General features: G+C 39.3%; 1 protein-coding gene across 1 annotated transcript in view; it reads right to left on the reverse strand.

The window, feature by feature from the left end:
- Window positions 1-4,799: 4,799 nt before the first annotated feature.
- atp1b2a (ATPase Na+/K+ transporting subunit beta 2a) overlaps window positions 4,800-23,229 on the reverse strand; it is a 19,232-nt gene continuing 802 nt past the window's right edge. Inside the window, exons 2-7 of the mRNA XM_079849225.1 lie at window positions 12,954-13,082; window positions 12,764-12,868; window positions 11,335-11,540; window positions 10,346-10,423; window positions 6,837-6,932; window positions 4,800-6,747 (exon numbers count right to left, since the gene is read on the reverse strand). Of these exons, the coding sequence (XP_079705351.1) occupies window positions 6,577-6,747; window positions 6,837-6,932; window positions 10,346-10,423; window positions 11,335-11,540; window positions 12,764-12,868; window positions 12,954-13,082 (785 nt within the window). The 3' untranslated portion in view covers window positions 4,800-6,576. The remainder of the gene's footprint in view (window positions 6,748-6,836; window positions 6,933-10,345; window positions 10,424-11,334; window positions 11,541-12,763; window positions 12,869-12,953; window positions 13,083-23,229) is intronic.

The following is a 23,229-nucleotide window of genomic DNA, read 5'->3' on the forward strand; positions in this document are numbered from 1 at the left end:
TCTTAACTGGTGGGTCACGTCTCACAAGCAACTGATGAATGTGCAAGAGGTCTAAGCAGAGAAGAAACAATGATGAATGCAAACAGGAACACACAGCTAGCCGTGTAAGCATGCATAGTTAAGATAGTAAAACAAACAGAATTATCAGAAAACACTTCCCATATCTCTTGTGGCTGATGTCAAAGGTTGTGTGTCCAATATTTCAGCAGAAATTCATCCGTCACATGGTAGAAACTGAATTCAAGAGACATTTAGAAACCAAAATTGTCCTATTCAGCTCATGTCATACAGTTTATGATAATATTAATACATTTCATTTGTTTGATTTTAAGAAAATAATTGTGTTACTTTTGCACCATAGACATATTTTGTACAGTGTCCTGAAGTAAAACCAGTTGAGAACGACTGATCCAGGAGATACAATTGAGATATTAAAGATATTTATATTATATATTTGTTGTTGTTGTTGTTGTTTCTATCTTATAGGGAGACACACAGAGGATCAGATTGGGAATTATATCTGTTGAAGATTTTACCAAAGTCTCATTACATAAGATGATAAATAAAGCTCTCAGTATGTTGCATTATTCATATATTTCTCTTTGTATGAAAATTGCATTAACGTTCTTCTGTCTTGTCATAAGCCGTCGTTTCTTCTTCGTGTGCATGTGTGTTAACTGTGCTATAGTTTGGCATCAAAAATTTTCCCAAGAAGTGAGTTTGGAAAGGCAATTCATATAATATACATGTGTTAATATGAAGTATTTTACATTTCTGTCATGACAACTCTGTTTGGCGTGGTAATGAATATGAGAATGTGTTTGGTCTTAACAGAATAGATCTGCTATGCTGCTGAGGTTGGTTATTGCTGCTGCTGCTGCTGCTGCTGCTGTTATTGCTGATACTGTTATTGCTGATACTGCTGCTGCGGTTATTACTACTACTGCTGTTATTGCTGCTGCTGTTATTGCTGATACTGCTGCGGTTATTACTACTGCTGTTATTGCTGCTGCTGTTATTGCTGATACTGCTGCGGTTATTACTACTGCTGTTATTGCTGCTGCTGTTATTGCTGCTGCTGTTATTGCTGATACTGCTGCGGTTATTACTACTGCTGTTATTGCTGCTGCTGCTGCTGTTATTACTGCTGCTGTTATTGCTGATACTGCTGTAATTACTGCTGCTGTTATTGCTGATACTGCTGTTATTACTGCTGCTGTTATTGCTGATACTGCTGCGGTTATTACTACTGCTGCTGTTATTGCTGATACTGTTATTGCTACTGCTGCTGATGCTATTACTACTGCTGTTATTGCTGCTGCTGCTGCTGCTGCTGTTATTGCTGATACTGTTATTGCTGCTGCTGCTGCGGTTATTACTACTGCTGTTATTGCTGCTGCTTCTGTTATTACTACTGCTTCTGCTGTTATTACTGCTGCTGCGGTTATTGCTGCTGCTGCTGCTGTTATTACTACTGCTGTTATTGCTGCTGCTGCTGCTGCTGTTATTGCTGATACTGTTATTGCTGCTGCTGCTGCTTTATTACTACTGCTGTTATTGCTGCTGCTTCTGTTATTACTACTGCTTCTGCTGTTATTACTACTGCTTCTGCAGTTATTGCTGCTGCTGCGGTTATTGCTGCTGCTGCTGCTGCTGCTGCTGCTGTTATTGCTGATACTGTTATTGCTGCTGCTGTTTTTACTACTGCTGTTATTGCTGCTGCTGCGGTTATTACTACTGCTGTTATTGCTACTGCTGCTGCTGTTATTGCTGCTGCGGTTATTGCTGCTGCTGCTGCTGCTGTTATTGCTGATACTGTTATTGCTGCTGCTGTGGTTATTACTACTGCTGTTATTGCTGCTGCTGCGGTTATTACTACTGCTGTTATTGCTACTGCTGCTGCTGTTATTGCTGCTGCTGTTATTGCTGCTGCTTCTGTTATTACTACTGCTTCTGCTGTTATTACTTCTGCTTCTGCTGTTATTGCTGCTGCTGCGGTTATTACTACTGCTGTTATTGCTGCTGCTGCGGTTATTACTACTGCTGTTATTGCTGCTTCTGCTGTTATTGCTGCTGCTGTTATTGCTGCTGCTTCTGTTATTACTACTGCTTCTGCTGTTATTACTACTGCTTCTGCTGTTATTGCTGCTGCTGCGGTTATTGCTGCTGCTGCTGCTGCTGTTATTGCTGATACTGTTATTTCTGCTGCTGTTTTTACTACTGCTTCTGCTGTTATTGCTGATACTGTTATTGCTGCTGCTGTTTTTACTACTGCTTCTGCTGTTAATGCCGATACAGTTATTGCTGCTGCTGTGGTTATTACTACTGCTGTTATTGCTGCTGCTGCGGTTATTACTACTGCTGTTATTGCTACTGCTGCTGCTGTTATTGCTGCTGCTGTTATTGCTGCTGTTGCTGTTTTTACGACTACTTCTGCTGTTATTGCTGATACTGTTATTGCTGCTGCGGTTATTACTACTGCTGTTATTGCTGCTGCTGTTGCTGCGGTTATTACTACTGCTGTTATTGCTGCTGCTGCTGCTGCTGCTGTTATTGCTGCTGCTGTTATTGCTGCTGCTGCTGCTGCTGTTATTGCTACTGCTGCTGCTGTTATTGCTGCTGCTGTTGCTGCGGTTATTACTACTGCTGTTATTGCTGCTGCTGCTGCTGCTGCTGTTATTGCTGCTGCTGTTATTGCTGCTGCTGCTGCTGCTGTTATTGCTACTGCTGCTGCTGTTATTGCTGCTGCTGCTGCTGTTATTGTTACTACTGCTGCTGCTTTTACTACTTCTGTTTTTACTACTTCTTCTGCTGTTATTGCTGATACTGTTATTGCTGCTGCAGTTATTACTGCTGCTGCTGCTGCTGCTGCTGTTATTGCTGCTGCTGTTATTACTGCTGCTGCTGTTATTGCTGCTGTTGCTGTTATTGCTGCTGCTGCTGCTGTTATTGTTACTACTGCTGCTGCTGTTTTTACTACTGCTGTTTTTACTACTTCTGCTATTATTGCTGATACTGTTATTGCTGCTGCAGTTATTACTACTGCTGTTATTGCTGCTTCTGCTGCTGTTATTGCTACTGCTGCTGCTGTTATTGCTACTGCTGCTGCTGTTATTGCTGCTGCTGTGGTTATTACTACTGCTGTTATTGCTGCTGCTGCTGCTGCTGTTATTGCTGCTGTTGCTGTTATTGCTGCTGCTGCTGCTGTTATTGTTACTACTGCTGCTGCTGTTTTTACTACTGCTGTTTTTACTACTTCTGCTGTTATTGCTGATACTGTTATTGCTGCTGCAGTTATTACTACTGCTGTTATTGCTGCTTCTGCTGCTGTTATTGCTACTACTGCTGCTGTTATTGCTACTGCTGCTGCTGCAAGTACAGGACTTGCTACTGCCAATACATACATGACACGCTGCTGTGAGCAAGTAAGACATGCTGCTGCTGTACAAAATAGCATACATGAATTGCCCTTAGTAGATCTATACAGGTGGAGCTGGGGAAGGTGGAGGGTTTCTGGAAGCGCTGCAATTGCTACAGCAAATGCTGACCAAGTATTAAAGGGTGAGCAGCGAGCTCATTGGCAACTGATACAGCAGGAACCAATCAGCTGTGCCCTATAGAGAAAGATGTGATTGAAAGTAGATTGAGTTAAGTATATAGCTTAATTTAAAAAAAAATAACAAAAAAAAGACAAAAAATGTTTGTTAAACACAAAATGTTTTTATTTCCTGTTTCCATTTTTCATTTATAATGATAATCATTTTTCGAATATAAGTTTCACAATTTTCATGTCAGGCAATATATAACAGTATATTCAGGATATTTAATAAGATACATCTAGTTTCTGAGCAGTGTTTTTACAGAGAGTGAAGAAAGAATAAGACACCGTCTCACTATGAAGGACAGATGAAAAACCGGGATGAGTCTGTGAGCTATTTAAGTCATCCGGCGAAAGTCAAAGTGACGAGCGTGTCGAGTTATTGGATTGGAGAGAAACACAGACGGGGACAAAGAGCTCAAAGATGCCGTCAGTGTGTGAGAGTGAGTGAAAAACTCTCTAATGAGTTTCTAGTAGCGCAGGTGTGTTTGTCGTTGCCATTATTTGTGTAAGCCTGTGTTTTTCGCCATGTGTCATCGATGATATCGTCAGAAGCGTGTTGGTTCAATTGAAGCTGTAAAGGTGCGGTCACACTAGCGAAATTCGGCGAAATTTCGCGTGCAATAGCATATTAAGAACTGCTCATTTTCAAACCAAGCGGAGAATTTGCGTGACCAACTCGAGCACCAGCGAAATCTAAATAGGGAACACATTCGTTCTCACGCGACACTCCCAATCGCACGAATTCCTGACTGGACCGCAAGATTGTGCTGAGCAACGGTAAATGTGACCGCGCCTAAACTCTCAGTAACACCTATGACACCACAATGGTGACGTCCTAAATTCCTGTCCGACTGAATTTTTCGTCTCACGGAAATTAATAAACCGTATGAGAAATGTAAGTGAACTACACTCACAGCGGTATACAAACGCTCGACGAATCGCTGCTGCGTCTAAAATACAGAAGTCGAAAAGAATGTGCAATAATTCGATTTACCGTATCTTAAAAACATATAAAATCTATTCCATGACAGGCAGCACACGTGAAGTAGATCTTAGTAAACGTACGACAGGCAGCGTAAGTTTAGCACGCGGCTAATCTAGTTATTAGTCACTGCTCTTTGTAAACATTGAACTGTACCCAACATCAGGCCCGTAACTTCTGTTCTGATGTGCGACGGATGAACTAGTGACGTTAATTTAAAAGTTTGGCCGCGTCTGGCTCTTTTTTTCCCACACACTTTTCTAACACACACCCTCCAATGTTTCAAATGCACAACACTGTGGCAGTAACCCAATAGAAACACAGCACATTCACTACTGGGGGGCGAAATGAAGGATTGGATTGTGAAAAACACGAAAGAAAAAGAAAAAACAGACAGGTCGGCCGCCCGTACATCGTCGATGGCAGGCTAGTGGTTCGCTAATAAGCACTACGCTAATGACCGTCTCGGTAACCTCCTCGTTAATCAGGGCGGCAGGTTGTGTCTGTTTGACTCGAATCCCCTTGAACATCCAAATGTCAAATCACATGATAAAAATCTAAGATCCTACCAAAGCTAAGAAGAAATTAACTAAAGTTTTGAGAAATATGTTCATCTAATGTTTGCGTAATTTTCTCGCTGTGCGCTAAAGTGCAGCTAACGCATGATGTGCTCAACAACAAAGGAATTTTAAAAAAAAAAACTTTTTGGGAAGAAAAACACGTTTGTTTGTTTATTCATTCATCTACATTAGTAAATATTAGATAGGCAAATTTTCTTAATTAAAGTTTTTTTTCTTTCACCCAGGAACCCTTTTCTTTGTAACTACTCTCTTCGTTAACTACCCCCAGATTCGCTTATTATTTACAAGTATTAACAGTACACTCTTGGACCAGAAGGTATTGCTGTGTACACATTTAGAAAGATGGGTCGAACCGTTCTGGACAAAATGGAGCAAATACATTATTAGTCGACTGGGCAAATTAAGCGCGAAAACAAACGGCGAACTGATATGGCGCAGCTTGAAGCTGATTGGCTAATGAGTCGTTGAGTGCAGTCTGAGCGTGTGCAGAACGTCAGCCAACCGTTTCAGTTTAACAGCTTGTGTGTGTGTGCGTTTGTGAACATTACAGTGTTACAAAAGTGTTTTCACAAACATTGTCATATAAAAAATAAAAATCACAAATCAGATAATAAATAAATAAATGAATAACATCATAAATGTACCTCAATTCATCAATCAATCAAGCAATAAATAAATAAATAAATAAATGGATGGATGGATACAACAGATATCCGATTAAGAGCGCGATATATCTCACTGGGACAGATATGGAAAGTGTATGGCTCTATTAATAAATCAATCATATTAGCGCTTTCATCTACGCATTTCCTTATTCATTCAGATTTGATCTATTTTGAATGAAGTTGAACTCAACCTGATTTGACTTCTCTAATTTGTGTTATTTATTACACACTCACAGTCGCATAAAAGCTATTTTTATAGACCAAACGAGTGAATCCAGAATCCGCATTTCAGCTCAATATAAGTAAGAGAGTATAATTTGCATACATTTTCATGACATTTATTTAAGCACAAATGGGTAAAATGGGTTTGCCATGAAAATAATTGTAATAGGCTTAATTTTCTTCTGAACTCGTGAATGATTGTGGTCCCACTGAATTCACTGGATTGTTCATGAGATTTTGATTATGTCTGTATTGGTTGTCTAGAGATTTAAGAAAGGCTATCGATGATATTTTCCTGCTCTCTTGATTTCACTTTGGAACGATATCAGCTGGGTATGACGACAGTCAAGAGTACTCAAAACACACAGAGATATACAAAGACACACACGCACGCACGCACACAGAAATCATCATGTAGACCCGAGTATGAGGACAGACAAATACATTAAACACTTTGAGATATGATTGACACCTCCTACAATCTCCTGTGTGTGTGTGTGTGTGTGTGTGGCAGATGTAGTTGCTCTACATGTTGATGCGCAGCTTAAAGGACACACGGCCAGAGAACTTGTCTCTCTCGTTGATCGGAGTGGCGGCTTCAGAGAAGAGAAGGTTGATCTTACACTCCACATTGACGTCCACGTTGAAAGTGATGTTTGTGAACTTCACGGCCACCAGAGGCTGAGAATAATTCACCTAAACAAACACATACAGAGGTTACACGCGTATATAATCACACAACAGTGTGTGTGTGTGTGTGTGTGTGTGTGTGTGTGTGTTCTTGCCTGTGCTCTCTTGCCGTAGTATGGATAGTACATGAGGTTGAAGGCTCCGCTAGGAGGGAAGTAAGCGATTTCGCCAATGCTATCTGAATCCTCCTTCTACACAGAACAAGAGAGAAATTTCAGCGCGATGTGAAGCACAGTGATTCTCAACCAGATGACTTAGGATTATTTAAACATGAATTAGCACATAGCTAACATGATTTAACACTTTGCTTACATTACAGTTTTTCTCGATTGCTTAAACACATTTCTTGAAACTATGCCTCGTATTCTCAAAACTATAAACACAAATCCATAACGTCTCACCCAATTCCCCAAACATCCTATTTTCAGGTCAAAATGAAGCTCTACACTCAAAACCATTCACTCTCGCTGAAAAACCAAACTTTGCCCTCAGACAGGACACACAAGCCCTCAAAATCACACACACTACAACATAGTCTAACACACTGGTGCAATAAATTCAAAACAACATTTCCAAAACTGGTAAGTTATGTTGCTTGTGGTTCCCCCATCACAAACCTTTTCACATGATGAACACAAAAGACACAACCAGTGGATACATTGGCACATTTTTATACATACACAGAAAACACACACACACAAAAACATATTTTTTTTCCTGTTTTACTCTTCTTTTTTTTTTTTTTTTACTCTTTTTTTTTTTACTCTCTCCTCTAAATTCTTTTTTATATTTACTTACAGTAAGATGTGTGTGACCAACATATGACAGTAAAAGAGCACACACAAACCATATTCTAATATGGAATTCGAATTGTATTGGAATGGTAAAGAGTGTTGGGACGTAACAGGAGGGCCTTCACTCAAGGATACAATATGATGGACACGTCTAAGAATGTTCCACATATGGTTGAAATACCATCATTTGCATAGAAAGATAACATTCTGGGAGTCGAGTCTATAAAGGAGAAAGGATGCCCTCCCTTCACTGTCACACTCTGCAGCCACACTGTCTGACTGTACGACTGCTGGCCTTTTCTTGCAAGAAAATAAACCTCATCAAAGACTATTGGAAATGTTTGTCTCTTATTCAGTGATAGAATTTTGTTTGCCACCACTCCTCCCTGAAGGCTCTCAAGGCGACGGTAAAGCGACTCAAATTTGGCCTTACTCGTAGCCCAGCCTCCCTCATAGTCATACCATTGATAAAGACATGGGCAACTAGAGTGGCTTGAATTTCATCTGAGACTGCTTGTCTTCTTGCCCTTGCCCTTCCTCCTCCTCATTCTTATCCCTCTTCCTTCACGTCTTTCTGGATCCATTGTTCCAAAACGCAATAAACTGATTAGGGCCCTTTTATATATCTATTGAAGGATCTGATTGATGTGTGTTAAATTTTGACTCTTAGTGTTTCCACTTGGGTAATTGTGTGCTAACTGAGCTGAAGCTGTGCTGACTTGAGTGAACAATTTTGAATGCTAGTGCTTTATACATGACAACATGGTCTAAGCAATGAGAAATGAAGGGATTTGTGTGTAGAGTTTTGCAGTGACAGTTCAACAAATCTGACTCATGTGTCAAAACAGGGAATAGTGTTTATAGTTTAGTGAAATGGGTGTGCTTTTTGATAAATGGCGTTATGGTTTTGAAATTTTAGTTCAAAAGCCTGGTTATAGTGTTTAAGCAATCGAGAAAAACTGTAATTATCATGTTGCTAGAACATCGCTAGCATGATCGAACTTTTTCTAGCATGAATTTGCATGTTGCTAACATGTTTTGCAACATTGCTACCATGGTTTAGCATTTTGCTAGCAACAATTAGCATTTTGCTATCATGAATTAACAGGTTTTAACACATTGCTAATATGTATTAGCATTTTAACATGAATTAGCATGTTGCTAGCTTGAATTAGCATTTTGTTAACATGAATTATGAATTAACATGTTTTAGCACATTGCTAATATGTATTAGCATTTTAACATGAATTAGCATGTTGCTAGCTTGAATTAGCATTTTGCTAACATGAATTAACATGTTGCCAGCCCGAATTAGCATGTTATTAGCATGATTTAGATTGTTGTTGGCATGTCCTAAGCTAGTTGCTAGGCTTTGTTAGTGATAGATACGTAGTGGATAAAGCTTAAATACTCTATTAGGATTATTTAGTTTTGATTGTCTGTTGTTTGTCTGTTTGATTTGAATGTTTAATGTCAGTAAACATTAGAGGGATCAGTTAGAAAAGATAAAGCAAGTCAGAACAATCTGAAGGTCTGAGCCGAGTTTGTTGGTTGTAGCTTGAAAACTCTAGGCAGACATACTGTAAATTTAGATCAGTATGTTGATTTTGTCTGTGTTTAACCTGGATATATGGAGGAAGCCTCATTTTAACCCCATAACGCCTAACCTATCAAATAATAGTCTGAAATTGTTTTTTTTGTTTTTTTTTTATGGAACCTTTTATTGAACATTTAAACAATGAAATAAGTTTATATACAAAACAAGTTTGCATATGTGTTGTTTAGTTGAGCATCATATTTGAAACATCAGGCTTTTATGGCTAATTTAACATGATATCCTGACTGAGAATATGGAGGGAAGAAAAAGCTCAGTTGTAATTCAGAGGCCCAAATTGAGCAAAAATATGCAAATTGATGCAAATGCTGATATTAATATGCACAAAAAGTGATGCAATTCTGATGTTTGTAATGTAAATAAATGATATATTTATAACAGTATAACAGATACTTACTTAAAACGCATATAAATATGCTAATAACATAATATGTCTAAGTAAGATGATATTTAAATGCTTAGTTTTATGATGCAATGCAATATGATTGACAGATGAACTAATAAACCTGATGATCATATTTGATGCTCGCATCACATATACAATGATTAGTGCTGGGCAATGATTAATCGCATCCAAAATATGTTTTTGTTTACATAATATATGTGTGTGTACTGTGTATAATTATTTTGCATGCAAGAAATATTTGCATTTATATATGTTTATATATTATTTATATTATTTATAAATATTTTATATATAAATACCAATTTAAAAAAAAAGAAAAATACATGCATGTGTGTGTATTATATATACTAAATAATTATACACAGTACACGCACATATATATTATGTAATCACAAACATATTTTGGATGCGATTAATCATTGCCCAGCACTAGAAATGATGCATGGATAATCAAGTAAACTGAAAGTAAGTGTTCATTTTGAAATAATACTAACAATATCAAAGTTGAACTAAAAATCAGCATAAAGACACATGAACCACGAGAGGGGCTTCAGCTAACCTAGTTCAGCACTAGTTAGGGTGTGCACTAATGTAGCATGTGCACTAGTCTACGGTTAGGGTTTATTGGAAGCTAAGTGTGTATTCTAGTCTATTTCTTACCCACTCGTCTCCCGCTTTATATCTCTGAGTACGGAGGGATGCAGTGAACAGACATTATTGATGCTTGACTGGCTGTTAGTGATGAGTTTGTCATGATGGTTGGCTGAAGGTCAGGTAGATCTCACTCACCTTTGCCCCACAGGTGACGTACGGAGCTTGCATGATCGTAGTATTTGCCTTCACACTTCCTGGCCTCATCCCAATCACCTGCAGAAGAGACAGCGCTCATGAGGGAAGGATAACAGCGCATTTATCATCAAAAGGACTGATAATAGAGGGTATGCGTGTGACAAAAAGACTGAGCGGCAGCATTGGTTTTCAGCGTGAATGCCACGGAAAAAACACATAAAACACATCTAAAACGGGAAAGAGCTTTGAGATTGACTGTACAAATAGATTTGACAAGAAATCTGAGGTATATTTTTAAAGCTACAGAACAGAGAAACAAATGGATTTCGCTGCAATTCACAGAAACAACTAGCCTGGGAAAACCCAGACAATTTCCGGCAAATTTAGATTTGCTCTGCAAGTAGTCTGGCAAAGAGCTCATTCAAGCCCATTTCTAATCCGTCCAAATCGCGGCACCAATCAGAAACGTTGAGGCGGGCTTTACACGATGACGATCGCTCTGATTGGTTTTAGGTCTATCCAATTGCGCCCAGAGGCATTTGAGCGACGTCCGTTCATTTTAAATGCATTATTATATTCAAATTGCGAACACATGAGGACCGTCTCCATGAAAGACCCACTGGCAGATGAACGTGCTCCTACATTTCTCTCCGAAACGGTAGGAAATTAAAACATGTTGAATTTAGGGGTAAAATCAAAAAATGCTTTTCGTACTTAGTATTTTTGTCTTATTTCCAGTCCAAATATCTAAAACTTCTTAAATCAAGATGCATTTACCAGATGAGTAAAATGCCATAACATATTATGTCCTGTTTTCCGGGGGAATTAATCAAAATTAAGTGAGTTGATGCTTAAAAAAAGCAAAATTATCTGCCAACAGGGTCAGAAAAATAATCTTAATTCAAACAGAAACAAAATTATTCTTGTAATCATGTATAGTATGATATGCGCAGTCGTTACAATGATCTGTGCTGTGATTGGCCGGTTACCCGGTTGAGTTTGATGAGCACGCAGGGTTTGCCGTCCCGGTATCCGTACGTGTTGTCGTTGAGTCCGGAGCAATCCTCCAGGATGGTGCGGTTGAACTGGCAGGAGCGTTTGGGGTTGTTGCGCACCTCTCCGCTGTCCTCCTGAATGAAGTATTTATCCGGGGGGCAGTCGTCGTTGTTCATCACCTGCTGAGAGTCATTATAGGCTGCGGGAAAACAGGCCAAGACACAGGCCAAAGGTCAAGCTCTCTTTACTGATGCTCCTCCACCAGGCTCATTATCGCTAACTAAAGACTAGAATGTGAGATTATAGAAAAACTTGAACTAAACTACATTAGAACTGGAATAAAGACCTGGAAATAAATGAAAACTGTAATACAATGTTGAATTAAGCATAAATATTCGAAAAGAACAAAAAACGAAAACTAATAAAAGTGACAAAAGCACATAACATAATTACTAAAAGTATTTATAAAAATATAGAAAATAACAGCTAAATATTAATATAAACTATAATAGTATATAAATAATGGAGCAGGCTTATTAACTAAGACTATTAAAAAACATTTTTGTCAAATAAAGCTAAAATAAATGTAAATATTAGATGAAAATTTTAAACTTGTGAAAATTTTGCCTTAAAAAAAGAAGTGATAAGAATGTGTGCCTTGAAATGCAATGTAAGTCGCTTTGGATAAAAGCGTCTGCCAAATGCATAAATGTATAAATGTAAAATAAGTTGGAAGATGAAGCTCTAAAATTATTAACTGGAAATAAATAAACACTAAAACTGAAATAAACATGAATTAAACTAAAAAGAGTAATTTGTTTTAAAAAGAACAAAAGCTAATAAATGTGACAAAAATAAAATATAAAAAAGCTGATTCAATATATTAAGAAAAACTATAATAATATAGAAACAATGTAGCAGGAATATTACCATTAACTAAGAAAATAAAAAATATAATGAAAACATATAATGAAAAATTGTAAATGTTGCCTTGGCAATGAACTAAAATAAGTTTTAGCAGAAGCACTGGAAATAAGTAATAATAATAATAAATTACAAAAACTAAACTAATAAAAATGATCAAAGCAAATACAAAATAAAATAATTCAAATATTCAAATAAAAATTCAAAAGAACACTGAAAATGTGAAAATGAAAGCTAATTCAAAATATTACTAAAAAACATAATAGTATATAAATAAAACTGCCCTGTAGAAACACACTGTTATGACAATAGTGATTTTTGTCCTTGTATGAAGGAAATGTATGAAAGAAAGTCGTACAGGTTTAGGACCACATGAGGGTGAGTAACTGAAAGTTTATTTGTGTGTGAATAATTCTTAAAAACTTTCAAACTTTCGATATTCTACTCTTCCAGATGAAAACATTCATACATGTGTGAGATTGTGTGAGATTTACTTACGTGCAAGGAAGTTGTTCAGGGCCTGAATGTACGAGTCCCAGCTCTCTGTATCGCCAGGTTTATATATGATTTCTAGAGCTTCTCCTTTTGGCCGAATCATCATGCCTGGAAACACACACACACAGTTGCATGATAGTGTGTGTGAAGGTGATGGCGTCTGTTTGTGTGTGTGATTATAGTGTATTTGTACCTGGTACAGCCAGACGGTCCTGCCAAGTGGGCTTATAGTCGTCCAGCGTCAGCAGCATCACGTACATGGTGAGGCAGAACATGCCGGCCAGAAACGTGTAGAAGACCAGATAGAACAACAGAATCAGACCTGCAGGACACAGAACAACATCTCTTCATTATTTCAGCATCTGAAGATCGGAGTATACTAATGTCAAGTCAAGTCACCTTTATTTATACAGCGCTTTTAACAATATGGGGCCCTATTTTAACGATCTGAAACGCAAGTATCAAGCGCGAAACACAAGTAACTTTGTGGGCGGATCTCGGGCGCTGTTGCTATTATACCGGCCGGATAAATGACTCTTGCGCCCAACGCAAATCTAAAATGTGTTGGTCTGAAGTCGCTTCATTACTCATAGGTGTGGTTTGGGCGTAACGTGAAATAAACCAATCAGAGCGACATCTCACATTCCCTTTAAGAGCAGGCGCGCTTGTTCCATGGCGGATTGCTATTATAACGGCGGATTTGCCAGGAGCGGTTCACAGCCGAGGAGACCGACGTTCTCGTCAGGGCCGTAAAACACAGAGAAGTGACATTGGGGATGGAGAAACACACCCAGATTAGCTTCGGTTAAACAGGCGTATGATAATCGGGTAAATGTGTAAGCTAGATTTAAGCCTATTTTTCACATCTTCATGGGCACAACAATGATTTCCCTCGTGTGGTAATATTTTTCCTTGTAATAATGTATGGTTTTCTAAAAATGAGAACTGCTGCGTCTGTGTGTAGATGATATAAGCTAACTGTATGCGTGTTGTGCACACGCTACATTATGGCCAAGCATGCGCTCTTAAAATAGCATATGATTAACATGCGCAATGCACCACTGACTTTAGACGAGGTTTCTCCTGGTCTGTGGCGAATTTGTTTTCTGAAACTGCAAAATAGCACCAGGGAACGTTTGCGCCGGAACACGCCTCCTCTTTTCACTGAACCGTCCCCGGGAGCGCAAGTTCATTCCCTAATTTACCGACGTGCGTCTGTGGAGGGAAAAGTCCGCTGTCGGGTGCAAAATAGGAATGATACAAAGTCAATTGCACTGGGTGCAAGACAGGGCCCATAGATTGTTTCAAAGCAGCTTTACAGTGATAATAGGAAATATAATGTCACATAATGTAAAAAAAACATAATGTCTCGTATCTCTCATGGAGGAGCGGAAGCAAAAAAGGAGGAGCGACGACAGTGGAGATCGAGAGAGGCCAGGCCTGGACTTATGTTGTGTTTTATTATATGTGACAGCAGTCGTCCGTGCAGTCTTTAGTTTTGTATTTGTTTCATTTATGGTATAAGTCTTTGAATGTTTGCCGGTTCCCGCCTCCTCCTTCCCATAACATCTAACCTTCCTAAAGTACACTTGTAAGTGTACAATTTCAATAATGTGTGGGACTAAATTGGCCCACTTTTTAGTGTATAAAATATACTTTTAAGTATACTTTATGTAGTATGCATAATGTACCAGTATACTTGTAAGTGTACTATTTCAATACTTAACTTTTTGGTGTATAAAATATCCTTTATACTTTATGTAGTAGGTATACTAATATCAATGTACACTTTTTAGTATATAAAATATTCGGTTACACTTTATTTTAAGGTGTCACTGTGTTACAGTGTAAGTATGCAAGTACATAAGTATATAAGTACTGTGTAATAATAATTAACTACATGTACTTACTACAGGGTAAGGGTTTGGGGTTTGATTTAGGGTTAGTTGCATGTAATTATGCATAATTTATAGTTATTACTACAACTACATGTAACAAGGACACTGTAAGATAAAGTGTTACCAAATATACTTTTAAGTATACTTTATGTAGTAAGTATACCAATATTAATGTACTAGAAGTGCACTTGTAAGTGTAGTATTTCAATACCACTTGGGACAAAATTGGCCCACTTTTTAGTGTATAAAAGTATACTTTTAAGTAACAGTAGTAAACATTTAGTACACAACAAGTTAATACTACAAGTGGTTTTACTAGTTAGATACTTTTAGCACATTTTTACCCAAAGCCAGTGATTATAATCAATAATCTATTATCTATGATCTATTATCAAGTTTATAAAGTTATAATTATCGAGGCCTTTATTAACACCCTGGAGCCATACTATAGATTACTTTTATGATGGATGGATGCACTTTTTTGGGCTTCAAAATCTCAGATACCATTCACTCCCATTATAAAGCTTGGAAGAGCCATGATATTTTTTAATATAACTCAGATTGTGTTTGGCTGAAAGAAGAAAGTCATTTACACCTAGGATGAGGCTTGAGAGTGAGTAAATTATGGGATAATTACATTTTTTGGGTGAACTGACCAAGCGGCAACCTCCCTGTCTCTCTCTCTTGAAACCAATACGGAAGTGAATTAAACGGCAATTCATCGACTGGCCGCTTGAGGCTGGCTGCAAAAGTGAGTCAAATCTGCATCTCCCCCATGTTAAAATGCCCAACTTTACAGCAGAAAAAAACATGTTTACAGCCTGGAGTAAAAAGTGGCTTTGGTCTATACAGCTAATTTTGCCCTTCATGACAACTGTGAGGGGGTGAATTTTTTTATAACTCATCCATTTAAATTATATTAAGCCTTAAATTTCTGGTTTCTGCATAATTAAGGGTGTCCACTTTTGAGTGACAGGTGGATTCCCGTTACTGTGGTCATTAGTCATCATTAGCCGTTTGTCTACTGTCTGTTAGCCATCACGTTACCTCAGCTCATTGTCTGACTGTAAAAATAAATAAATTCGGGAGTGACGTGCTGCCAAGATGGCGACGGCCGGCCACGCCCACTTTAGGCTTCAAAAACGGTCTTCAGAAACCTACGGGTGACTTCACGAACACTACGTCCATATTTTTTTACAGTCTATGGAACTGTGTTTTATAAGTCCTGTGTTTTCAGTTCATGTATGGTTGTGTTTGCCTGCTTGTCTTCATGTGGATTACCTTGTGGATATTATTCAGAAATGTGTGATCCTTTCATCTTCATGCCTTTGTATACAGCTCAACTGTGACAGAAAGTGTAATGTATAGTTTTTGTTTATTTTTGTAAACAAGCCCCACTCCCAATCCAGTGCCCAGCCAGGAACCACCAGACATCAAGGAATCGTAGAGCCTCTACCGTGATGCAGGAGCCAGCGACTAAAGGTATAGCTGAGCGAAACATCGCCGCGGTGCCGGAGCCTTGCGTGTCTGAGCCGATGATGTGTGAGCCTGCTGCATCATCCGTCACAGAGGGAGTTTGTGATGGGTGAAGAAAGGAGCCCCAGCCACACCCTCCACCATGAACAGTTACTTTGATTTTGGGGAGGACGATCCCCTACCCCTTTTAATCCCTCCCGAGACTGTCTGTTCTATTTTGGACTCTCTGGTCCCACCCAGTTTCCCTCCCCACCTCCTCTTCAGACTTTTGTCCAGAATTTTTTGGTGTTTTGCCAGTCTCCGGATCCCGTCCTGCCACCTCGGCCCATCGCCCTGACTCCTCCGCCTTCGCTCCTTCCTCCCTCGACTCCAACAGTGACCCTCGGACTATTGGCTCCACCTGGGTCAGACATCGCCAGCACAGCGTCACGAACTTTGGGGCCATTCCCTGCTCTCCGGCCCCCCCATGTCTCTATTTGGCTCCACCTTCCCTCAAGCTTCGCCTCAGCTCTCAGTCATTCCAGCTTCACCTCAGCTCCACTGGACCCTCGGACCATTGGCTCCACCTGGGTCAGACATCTTCAGCACATCGCCTTGGACTTGGAGCCTTGGAGCCAGATTAAAGACACATCTCTTTGACCTAGCATTCACATAACACATTATAGACTTCTATAATTCAATGTTAGGCTGCATAGATTAGGTCAGCTGCCGGGAACACTTCCCATAAATCCTGATGTACTCGTTACATCATGAGAAGAATGGCATCTACGCTAATTTTAGTGTCTGTGTTTATCCCGAGGTTTTCCCGCAGCCTGCCGGATCCAGGCCGTATCCAGATCTGACGAAGGATCTTCGCCTGGACCCGATGACAACGCAGTGCTGAAGTGCCAACTAGTCTCTCCCTATGGAGGATCCCTTTACCACTCTACAGATAAAGCGTCGTCGGGAAAACTCAATTTGCGTATCTACCCCGAATTGATAAAATAAAATAAAATTCTGTATCAAATTTATAAGGAAAGCCCAGTACTTTGTTTAGGCTTGGTTTGTAGGGAATTACAAACCTGCGCACATATATTCAAATGCACTATAGAACCAATTCTTAATGCGCATGTGAACGCCATCAGCGTTTATCACAGGTTCACGTTTAAAGTTTGTGTAGAGAGAATGGTGTCGTCTTAGCGGCCCCTAATTTAATAACAAATGATCGTTGCGACGGAAGCGAATCAATCAAAACTAACTTTAGCTGGAAAATGACTTTATTAAAGAACCGCTGTAAAGCCAAAACAATCTTACCTTAAATTATACGTTTATCTCTGTAAAGCTGTTTTGAAACAATCTCCATTGTTAAAAGCGCTATATAAATGAAGATGACTTGACTTGACTTGACTTGCGGGCCATTCTCTGCTCTCCGGCCCTCCACCCCTATAGCTCCATTTTGGCTCCACTTTCCCTCAAGCTTCGCCTCAGCCCTCAGTCATTCCAGCTTCACCTTAGCACCACTGGACCCTTGGACCATTGGCTCCACCTGGGTCAGACATCGCCAGCACATCGTCACAAACTTTGGGGCCATTCCCTACTCTCCGGCCCCCCCCATGTCTCTATATGGCTACATCTTCCCTCAAGCTACGCCTCAGCCCTCAGTCATTCCAGCTTCACCTCAGCTCTACTGGACCCTTGGACCATTGGCTCTGCCTGGGTCAGACATCTTCAGCACATCGCCTTGGACTTACGGGCCATTCCCTGCTCTCTGGCCCTCCACCCCTATAGCTCCATTTTGTCTCCCCCTTCCCTCAAGCTACGCCTCAGCCCTCAGTCATTCCAGCTTCACCTTAGCACCACTGGACCCTCGACCCATTGGCTCCACCTGGGTCAGATATTCTCAAGACATCGTCACGAACTTTGGGGCCATTCCCTGCTCTCTGGCCCTCCACCCCTATAGCTCCATTTTGTCTCCCCCTTCCCTCAAGCTACGCCTCAGCCTTCAGTAATTCCAGCTTCATCTCAGCTCTACTGGACTCTCGGACCATTGGCTCCGCCTGGGTCAGACATCTTCAGCACATCGTCATGGACTTGCAGACCATTCTCTGCTCTCCAGCCCTCCACCCCTATGAGTCCATTTGGCTCCACCTTCCCTCAAGCTACACCTCAGTCATTCCAGCTCCACCTCAGCCCTCCGGTACCCTGTTTCCATCTTGGGGGGTTGTCGCTGGGGCTCCGTTGCAAACTCGGGGACAGTCAGAGTCACTCTGCTTCTTTGGCTCTCTGTCTGCGCCAAGGGCTCCACCTCCATCGGCTCCGTCACCTCCGCTTGAACTTCCACTCTGTCAACTTTACTGTAGTAAACGCTGCACACTGGCAAGTGCAAGTGGTTTAATTCTGTCATACTGTGTGTAGGGCTGGGTATTGGCAAGGGCCTCACGATACGATACATATCACGATACATGGGTCACGATACGATATATCACGATACGATACAATACAATACATATTGCGATATATTGCAAAAATTTTTTTTTTTTTATAAAAAAATGTAACAAAAAAGAAAGAAATAGATGAATATACAACTTTTTATGTACCACCTGGGGTATTCTGGTATGTGTATCACATTATATTGATAACTCAGCAGACAAAAACTTAAATTCCAATTTATTCGCAAAGGTATTTGCATTGTGTCGAGTGTGTCTGCGTGCGCGAGCGACAGTGCGCGAGAGACGGAGTGTGTCTGCGCGCGAGAGAGACCGAGTGTGCCCCAGCATTAGTAGCCTAATTGGTACATAATATTATATACTATAAGAGGCATGGAAGTTCGATTAATGGCCAGCAATAATCAGTACTACAAACGTCTTGTTTTGAACTATTGTTTATAATAATTTAATTGTTGTTTTTATTTATATTGTTGTCCATTAATCGAACGTCCATGCCTCTTATATAATATTTATATATTATTACTACATACATTCAATCTTATTTAATCCTCCATATGGAAGTTTATGTGCTCGAATTATTTATATTTATTAAACAATAGTTCAAAACAAGACGTTTGCACTGATTATTGTTGTCCATTAATCGAACTTCCATGCGTCTTATATAGTAATTATATTACTATGAATGTACCAGTCCAATACTAATGCTCGGACTCGGTCTCTCTCGCACGCAGACACCCTCGGTTTCTCTCGCGCGCGGATACACTCGGTCTCTCTCGAGCTCTGTTGCTCGCTCGCGCAGTTCGCTTCGCTTTTGTCCAGTCCGGCGCCTCATACAACTGGACAGTTGAGTGACAGTTGACAACTGTCGTGAGTCAGCGACAACTACAGCAGCGGCGGAGGAGGTCGTTTGACGCACACAGAGGGATTTGATGAAAAATTATTATTATTATTATTTTTTTAAATATCGATACTAGAGGTTGAAATATCGATACACTATCGTGAAAAAAAAATATCGCGATAGTTAGCTGTATCGATATTTTTGCACAGCCCTAACTGTGTGTTTGAAGCAGAAACTGATTCAGAAGAAGAAGAGGGAGTCGATGTTTCAGAATGGTCATGCGTTTTATGAATCACTCTCTACAGCGTCAGACACATAACTGTAATTGATATTATTGGCTTTTGGCTTGAATACATTATCAAACAGCTAATAATGTGTTGATGTTGTTACACAAACCATGTTTCTGTTCGCCATCTCAGAGTCAGACATCTGCCTTCTGAAATCAGTATCTGTAGAAATGCTTTAAACATCATAGAAAGTCAGTGGAGGAAAGCCCCGCCCCACTCGTGACAGGATCGGTCACATGTTTCTGACTGTACAAAACAGTCGGTTTCAAACCACGTTTCTGAGACTGTCTTTTGTAAACTGCAGTTTTAAGGAGAAAATACTCAGCAATGGTGTTGGCTTATGAATTTGCACATGGTTTGTCTGAAAGCATATTAAAAACACCACATATAAACAACATTAAAAGCTGGATTTTCATCACAGGGAGACTTTAAAGGCTTGCAGTTCATGAATGCTTTGGAATACAGATCTAAGATCAGTCTCTTGTATTGTAGAAGTGTAAAGAAGTTTTAGAAGTTTAAGTTTACTGTACAGCAAATGTAATAAACATTTTTATTTTATATAAAGTTTTTTACAAAATAATTGACTCTAAACTGCTAGAAAATCAAAGCCATACATCTAACCAAGTTGTGCTCCAAATTTGAAGTGGATATCACAAAAAAGATGTGATTGGATAACTGGACTAACCAGCGGACCAATCGCATCGCAGCATATCAAATATTGGGTTGATGGTTCTGAAACTCCGGAGTCAAAGTCTGTCATAAGAATGATGTGGTTTTATTCCCTCCAGAAGCGACCCAAACACCAGCATCCGAATGCATGAGAACATGACAGCGTTTACTGTGTTTCGTCTGACGCTCTGAGACGCAACTCATTTATGATGGAGGGAAAAAGAGCCTGATTGCAGCAACTTAGTTTTATTACTGATATTTTGCACCAATTTCCCAGGAAGTGACCATTGGATGGAAATGCTGCTTTATTCACAAGTATAGACTTGCTAGAGCTATATACACAGAGACGCTGCTGTTAGCATATAAGATATGCTGCAGCTGCTGCGTAAATATACATACATCAATCCCGTAGCAGATCTAGACAGGTGGAGCTGGGGAGGTGGAGGGGTTCAGAGAAACTCTGATACCGCTGCAGGACTAGATTACAGCAAACACTGAACCGGACTATTTAAATGTTGAGCAAGCAATCTCATTGGCTGCAGGATCAGCAGAGGCCAATCAGTTTGTGCCGTGTGATAATGATGTCATTGCCTGCAGATTGCATGTAAAGGCGCCCTCTAGAGTTTTGTAACTGAACTAGATATTATTTTACCTTTTTTTTTTTTTTTTGCCACAAAGTTTAAAAGTTTTGACTATATGACGATACTTAATAGTTAAGATAATAAAAGTATTCTAAAAGTAAAAAAAAAAAAAAGTCTCTAAAAGTCAATTTTTGTACAGATTTTTATTGGGAATATACATACGGGTACAAAATATGCAAATGCACTAGAAGTATTAGCATCATTTTTTTTTCTTCATAACAAATAACATGTTGTTCTTCAGTTATAAAAAATATTATACAGTTATACAGTGTTAAACCAAAACATTCAGTTCAATTTGATTCAATTCAGTTCAACAGAACAATAGCTTTTATTCAGCTCGATTCAGTCAAATTGTGGTTATATTGATAAAATTACAGAATGATCATTTTTATCAAGCTTGTATATTTAAATTCATAATTTCACTTAAAATGGCAATGAAAATTACCTATTAATTGTCATTTAAGTGAAATTACTGAACTTAAATATACGAGCTTCATAAAAATGATCATTCTAGAAGAAAATTTCAGATGGCACTCACTCAGAGGCTTTTGCATCTGAACTCTTCATATGTAGTATGTAGTGTATATATGTATATATGTAGTCAGTTCTCTTCATGTTTGCACGGGTGTTCAGCAGAGAAACCACAGGTGCGAAGACCAACATCCTCCAACAGACACAATACTGACTGTCTTGACCAATCAGAATCAAGCATTTCAGAGAGCCGTGTATTAATTCAGATGAACTGTGATAATGTCGGCAGTGTATGTGACCTAGATTCCCCTCTATTCACTCCATCTTCGTGTCATCTGCGTGTTTCTCATTCGTCCATCACTGAGCAAATGTCAGGACAGACTGCGAGTGAGTAAATCCTCTTACAGTAAAACCACAGCGTTATCTATCTCTCTCTATCTCTCTCTCTATCTCTCTACCTATTCTACTCGTTCTGTTATCTTCTGTCTCTCTCTCTCTCTCTCTCTCTCTCTCTCTGTCTTTATCTTTTATTTTACTAGCATTTATTTTCTGTCCATTTTAGGTCTTTGTCTTATATGTCGCCCCATCAGTGTCTCTCGCTCTCTCTGAGTGGGGGGATGGGAGTCAGATTAGTGTCTTCTTCTCTCATTGGCTGCTCTGCCACTGATGTCATCAGTGCTCTTGGCCAATCAGATACCTCAACACATATGAAATCTGGCCAGTGAACTCATCTGACATAATTTGACACACACACACTTGTTTATATCATTATGAGGAATTCCATAGACATAATGATTTTTATATTGTACAAACTGTATTTATAATCTATTTATAAGCTGTTTTCCTCATGGGGACCAAATGTGTCCCCGCAAGGACAAATATTTCAGGTTTTACTATCTTGATCCTCACTATGTAGGTTAAACAAGAACACACACGCACACACTGATCTGCCTTTGATTTGGTCTGCTTGTATTAGCAGAATTTGATTGATTACTTTGAATGTGGATTAATTAATGGATAGTGCAGTTTCATTTTAAAATGTTACATTTCTAACAGATTTTTAAAAAGGCTTTACATCAGTTTATGTGTCTAAACGCATTCAGATGTGTGTGTCCTGTAATTTCAATCGAAATCCATCCAAATATTTGAAAATCTGACATTTAAAACAAACTCTGATGATGAATTTGCACATTTGTTCTGTATTATTGGAAGGGATATGACAACTCATATCTTTCAGTCTTTTGCGTTTGGGGTTTTGCTGTCACTGATGGTGCTGCGGTGAAAACATGTTGAAGATTTAGACTGAAGAGAAATAAAAAAATCAAAAGCATACAGTAGTGAATTCAGTCTCTGTTCACTGTTTTCCAGTACTATATGAGCAAACTACTATCTTCATTTATTAATAAACGCTCATGAGAGCCACATCAGGACATTTGTGTGTGTGTGTGTGTGTGTTTCTCTCTTTGTGCAACACACACACACACACACACACTCATGCTGTCAGTGACTCAGCTAAAATCCAGCAACCAATACACAATCTGCATTAAAGTGATTATTAATGCATGAATTACTGTCACAAACACACGCATATTAAATAACATACAGAAACGATAGTAAATCTAAGCTCGAGACAGACAGTGTAGACAGAAGTGAAGATGCACAGATACATATACAGTAGGCTACATATGTGTGCATGCATGTTCTGTATATCGTTATATAATAACCGCTGCTCCGGATATGAGCGAAATCACGTCACGTCACGT

Source organism: Squalius cephalus, assembly GCF_949319135.1.
Source record: "Squalius cephalus genome assembly, chromosome: 18".
Classification (NCBI taxonomy): Eukaryota; Metazoa; Chordata; class Actinopteri; order Cypriniformes; family Leuciscidae; genus Squalius; species Squalius cephalus.